This window comes from Anneissia japonica, unplaced genomic scaffold, assembly GCF_011630105.1.
Source record: "Anneissia japonica isolate Jap-2015-1 unplaced genomic scaffold, ASM1163010v1 scaffold585_len4108843_cov191, whole genome shotgun sequence".
Lineage (NCBI taxonomy): Eukaryota > Metazoa > Echinodermata > Crinoidea > Comatulida > Comatulidae > Anneissia > Anneissia japonica.
The window spans coordinates 3496721-3503198 of NW_022716829.1; the positions used below are offsets into that span (position 1 = coordinate 3496721).

Sequence of the window (6478 nt, forward strand, 5' to 3'; positions counted from 1 at the left end):
GGTCCGGGTAGTGTCCGAAATTTGTGTTTTCTAGAGGTCCAAAGATAAACTCTGAGGCATTTTGGGCGATCAATTATTTCTTTGTTTTCTTTATTTTTTTTTATACTTCCCAAATAAAAAAATGGGGGACGCCCCCACCCAAAAAACCCCGTAAATCCGCCCCTGAATGTGAACAATAATTGAACAAACTGAGTTGAACTAACTTTAAAATATCAAACAAAAACGTGCGTGCCGATATTTCAATTGCTTTACAAACATGGTTTCAACAAGTATTTTAGTGCATCGTACTGTGGTACGAAGCATACGTAAATACCTGAATGAAAGAAAATAGCCTAGAATAAATCAAAAAGATACGAAGCTGTTTATGGCTTTATTTCCATTTTTTTTTTGTAAACAAGTTAAAAAGTCTGCTTACTTGCAGTGTTTGTTGGTACGTAATAGGTAAACTCTGAAATGAACATACAGTAATCAAAAATTGACCTCTAAAACCTAATATTATTGATGGGTCCTTTTAAAATTTAAGTAGGCTTTTTTAAAATTACATATTTATTTAGATCTAAGTCCCATTGCACAGGTCCCGAGCTCTAGTGCTTTGCACTGGCTTCACTGCCTATTACCTACACCACTGCTTTACAGTGCTTTTGTTGCCTTGTTTCTAGGCAATTATTCTTTATACATCAGCGTCACCAGATTTACGTGTTTGATTGGTTTGATAACATACCGCTGTCAGCTTATAGCAAAGATTAGATTGGACCTTTGCACTAAGCCCCGCCCCTTAGATAGTTCAACACGTGTACTTTAAGAGACACGCGCGTATTCATATGGACCTGTGCAGATTGGTCAGTTATTAAGTTTGATCGACATTCCTGAAAGGTCCATTGCAAGAGGTTCGACTTCCTTGATTTTGCATGAACGCAATGAAACTAAAGACAAAGTACTACCAAAGAACTTATTATTCTCTTTAGTACTACCAAAATTTTATAATTACAAGATAGCGTTCTCCGCGATTTCTGCGTGCAAATTTTGTAATAACGCAGTGTAGGACGCCCTCTTGCAATTACAATTACTTTCGAACTGGACATCTATGATCTACGAGCAAATTCTGTTTAATAGCTCTATGGAACAACCTCGGTAACAATTAGGACGCCCTCTCTCAATTACAATCACTTTCTATTGCTTTTTAGTAAACATCGACGTTTCTATTTGTGGACAAGGCATTCTTGTTATAAGATCTTTGGTGAATCGAGCGAGATAGGGAGCGCACTATTAAAATTCGACTCTTAGAACGTAGATATCTATCGCTCTGATTCGAATGGCGTTTGAAACTCGAACATGTGTTCTATGGAGGCAGCACGCGTTCAATATGAATACCTTTTATGTTCTTTTGTAGGACACCCTCTAGTTTGTGGTAGCACTTTTTGAGATAGCATTGCGTTTTAACGAAACACAGAGTCGGACCTCTTGCAGTTCTATACTATTTGCTTACAGTTAAACAAACACAAACGACACTACAGCACTCTGTCCGAATAATATTTTCTTTTAATTTATATCCACTTACGATACATCAAAATTGTCATATACCAGGTGGAAATAAATATAATTATTTGATTTTTAATTTGGTGATGAAGTCTTTGTATTACGATGTACTGTCTGATAAAACATCCATTGATCGACGAACATGTATTGCTTTTAACACTGCACATCTAATTCCGACAATCAAAACAAATAATTTATATCTTTTCAGTTGTTGTTTTGCTTGACAATCAGATTTTATTTCTTATAGTTGTAGAAACCTTCTCCAGTTTTTACACCAAGTTTCCCTTCAGCAACCAGCTTATCTATTGAAGGGCTAGGGTTGAAGAGTGGGTTGTCTGGAAAATCTTTATGCCAGCCTAACATGAGGAAAAAAGTCAAACATCTGTGACTTTTCCATATGTGGGTGGTCTTCTTATTGTGTCTATGTGTCCACACACTTGTTAGATACTTTGTTTCAGGCAGAGCTGCACACATATTCTTCTATCATCCCAATCATTCCACACTGCCAGGTCCATCAGATGGCATGATGAAAATGATCATCATTACTGTACAAGTAGATGTTGACTTGCTATGGTGTGTAGTGGTGGTAGAATAAGCATTACTCAGGGCCGCGACGAGGACATTCCTACCATGGCATATCATGGGTGTGATATGACATCATCCTGCCCACATATAGGCAAATCACAAATATATTTGACCAAGAAAATGTGAACAAAGCTTATCAATTAAAATTTTTTAAACACCTGTATTTAAAAAAAAATGTAAAACGAAATTCAAAACATTACCGTAATCATTTTGTATATCAATGGCGAGACATTTTTTATGCCTCGTTTAGCGAACTTATTTTTTTTTAAATCTTCAGAGGAGGGCAGGAAAAAACAAAACATCCAAAAACATCCAGATGGAGAAAATAAAAAAAAAATTTTACTGGTGAATGTAAACAGTGTAGTAATGTGATGGTTAAATGCTTAAAATTTATATAATTAGGAAGAAACATTCATATCCTATTTTTGGAAATTTCAAGGCTGCGGTGGGCGTAATAAAAATAAATAAAACCTTTTTTTTTATCTTGAAATTTTCATTTCTTTTTTCGTGGCATCAGGTGTGCTAACTGGCCAAAAATAAAATTTTATTTTTATTCGAAATCATCATTATTGGCGGGCAGAGGGTTCGCTAAACATGGTATAAAAAAAGTCTCACTAAAGCAAGTTAAAACTTTCAAATGAAAATTAGACAAGAAAATATCTTATAAATAATTGCATTCCTATATTATTTTTAAAGACCTTGATATTGGCTGGCAATCAATAACACTGTATGCAGTTATTTTTTGCACCTATATTCTGTAATGTTTGCACACCCATTCCCAGCATATATGTAAAAACATTTCGGCTTGTTATACAAAAATGCTATAGAAAGTGCATTTCCCGAGGTCCTGGGTTCAATTCATGTGCATTTTCACAACTAAAAACAAAATCCAGTCTTTCAGCCTCACATGATACTTAGTTTCAGGGGTGGCACCAAGATTTGCCCAACCGACGTCCCCAAAATATTCAGAAAGTGGTCCTGGGGTGCAGCTCCCCCGCCCCCTTGGCACCACCCCTGGTTAGTTTATGTAGAGCATCTTGTTTGTACACTTGTCTAGTGAAGAATTGCCACTTTGGAAAGTTATTTCTGTAAGTTTGTTATTGCCATGTTCTTTGCCCCGAGCCTAAAAATTTAACAAATAAAAAAAAAAATAATAATTTACCATCCATAATAAACTTGGTGACATCAAGACCAACATAATCAAGTAGTTCAAAGGGACCCATTGGATGACCTGCTCCTAATTTCATACCAACATCAATATCACGGGCACTGGCATCACCTGAAAATAACATTCATAAACTTCAGTCAGAAATACAATTCTTGACAAATGAGGGCGCAATATAAGAAGGTTAATAATAATGGCATAGCTAGCTTTAGTGCCTTGCACAATTCTTATGATTTTGTTGGGGTTTTGTGATTCTTTTTTCTTGCTTTATCATTTTCATTTTCCTCTAGCAAAGGTTACTTTTTAATTTAAAACATTTTACTTTAAATAAATTGCCCTTTTTGTTTTGTTTCCTATAGTGTAAATAATAATTAGGTAAAATAAAATAATAACATATCTGTATTTATGACGCAAGATAAAGTTATAACAATGTTAATAAAATATTTTCAATACAACCATTTCAATAACAAAAGTGATGACACTTTATGCAAAATACCTCTGTCCATTAACCTGACAGCTTCCATAAGGTAAGGAACAAGTAGTCGATTAACAATAAATCCAGGAGTGTCCTAAAAGTGTGAAAAAAAAAACCAAAAGTGTGAAAAAAAAACCAAGATACAATAAAGCTCTGCCACACAATATGCCCATATATCAGTCATGTTATGACCATATATAATCATGATGTGCTTATATATGGTCATGATGTGATTTAGGCATCTCACATGGTTTTGTAAAATAAAATTTGAGAGTGTGGACAAGGCTTTAGGTTCTATTATCTGTAAGATATATGTAAGATATCTGTAAGACATCTGTAGGACATCTGTAAGATATCTGTAAAGAAATATAATAAACTACTTACAAAAATAAACAATAATAGTTTAAACACATATACCTAAAATTGAGTTGTCATTAGTAGAGAACCTAAAGAAAATAATTTGTGACAGAATACAAAGATACAATGAAAATCCAACTGATTTCCCTGGGTTGGTTTCTGTCATATAATTGGTTAGCCATTAAGCATTAGCTCGAGACTAGAGTATAAGTCAGCACCAAAATATTTTTTCTTTTATGTATTATATTTAGAAATATGTACTGTCAACATAAACCATGGGATCTTCTTATTTATGACATTTTGCGTAATAGCGCTCTGAGAAATGATTTCAGGGCACTATATCAAAAACCAATATTATTGTTATTATTATTATTATTATTATTATTATTATTATTATTATTATTGTTGTTATTGTACATTTCAATTTTAATGCTGCTATTTTATCTTGTATTTTTGATGTTGAAATTATTATTATCTTAAGGAACACAGTGACTTCAGAACATCAGGTCTCATTATGCCAATGAGGGAAACAACTGCAGTATTATATACTAAATCTTTATTAGTATTAATATCACTGAGCTATTATGTGAATGCATTGTGTTGTTAAAGAAAGCATCATAAATTGCTGAAAATACTTACTTTACAAGAGACTGTGGTTTTGCCTACAGCTTGCCCAAAAGCAACTAAACTATTGAAAGTATCATCACTTGTTTCATCTATCCTTACTACCTGCAAATAAAGGCAACATTGCATCATGTTATCACACAGAAATTATTATATTCTTAAGTCAAGTATAACTCAATTAGAAAAATTATACAATTGTTGATATAATGGCAAGTCTAAAAGGTCAAAATCATATGGAGTATGAAAGGCCAAAATCTACCTGTCCTAAATCAGTAATGGTGAAAATTGCTGTAGAGCAGCTTACAAAGGGGAGGCAGAACATTGCAAAGTACAAGATACTAGAGAAGACCAAGAATAATTATCAACTATATTTGCTTCTAAATAGCCTTATGTTTTTAAATTTCATTTTCCATCAATTCATGAAATAATCATGAAATACCCTTTGTTAATTAATAATAATAATATAATAAACAAACTAAATCTTATAGTGGCTGAGAAAGTCTAGATCTATATTGAGGCCACTATTAATGCTATCAAATTTATGAATAAATGTTTGTTTGGGAATTAATCTATCAAATATGTTTTTAAAGCAGTTACTTAGGAGCACAGCTACTTTAAAGTGTGTAATATTATGTCCTGGTGAATTAAAATGAACTGCAATAGGCCTATCTTTGTTGTTGTTGCTAATTATGTATGCATAAGCTCTTTTCTATTTTGTTTTCAATTTTCTACTTCACACACCTGATAAAGCTGGCATTGACTGTCAGCGAAAGCTTGTGTAAAATTATTTATGAATAAATGTTTGTTTGGGAATTAATCTATCAATTCTGTTTTTAAAGCAGTTACTTAGGAGCACAGCTACTTTAAAGTGTGTAATATTATGTCCTGGTGAATTAAAATGAACTGCAATAGGCCTATCTTTGTTGTTGTTGCTAATTATGTATGCATAAGCTCTTTTCTATTTTGTTTTCAATTTTCTACTTCACACACCTGATAAAGCTGGCACTGACTGTCAGCGAAAGCTTGTGTTAAATAAATAACATCTAAGTTAGTCTCAGAGTGCTGCCTTTTAATTTTCTTTATATATTTTAAGTAATTGATAATTACATATGTGTAGATAATTCAATAAACAAAACTAATACTGTATGTATGCATGAAATCACTTTTCACATTTATAATGTATGTAATGGTTAATGGTTATTAATTTATAGAGCGCAAAATACAAAAAGTCTCTAAGCGCTATCAGGCAAGTGTAAAGATGGAATGGAAACCAAAACCACAAAATAAAAAGAAGTGAAATTTGAATACCATGGTATCTGTCTCTTATACACATCTAGATGTGTATAAGAGACAGTCGCTGGCTAGGGTTCAATCTAATTGAACTACAGTCAGCACCTGTTGAGTCTCGGCCATCTCGGATTCGGGCGCCTCCTATCCTAGTTAAAGCTATAAAAGCTAGCTGGCATGGAAATAGAAAAAAAATAAATTAAAGGGATGAGAATAAGTGGGTCTTAAGTCGTTCTTTGAAAATGGTGACAGAAGGTGACTCACGAATAAATAAAACTTGGGCCCAGCAACCATAAACGATCGCTCCTCACAAGACTTTAACCGAAAGGATGGACAATAAAGATTGGTTGAGTCAGTTGTTGACCGGAGGGAACGAGTGCAAGTTGCAGAACGAACCTTAATTAATTCGGAAATGTATTGTGGTGATAACTTGTGACTTATACACATCT

The 6478-nt window shown here is 33.4% G+C and overlaps 1 protein-coding gene across 1 annotated transcript in view; it reads right to left on the reverse strand.

The window, feature by feature from the left end:
• Window positions 1-1519: 1519 nt before the first annotated feature.
• LOC117109926 (hydroxyacyl-coenzyme A dehydrogenase, mitochondrial-like) overlaps window positions 1520-6478 on the reverse strand; it is a 12336-nt gene continuing 7377 nt past the window's right edge. Inside the window, exons 5-8 of the mRNA XM_033252410.1 lie at window positions 4758-4847; window positions 3783-3855; window positions 3284-3400; window positions 1520-1892 (exon numbers count right to left, since the gene is read on the reverse strand). Of these exons, the coding sequence (XP_033108301.1) occupies window positions 1771-1892; window positions 3284-3400; window positions 3783-3855; window positions 4758-4847 (402 nt within the window). The 3' untranslated portion in view covers window positions 1520-1770. The remainder of the gene's footprint in view (window positions 1893-3283; window positions 3401-3782; window positions 3856-4757; window positions 4848-6478) is intronic.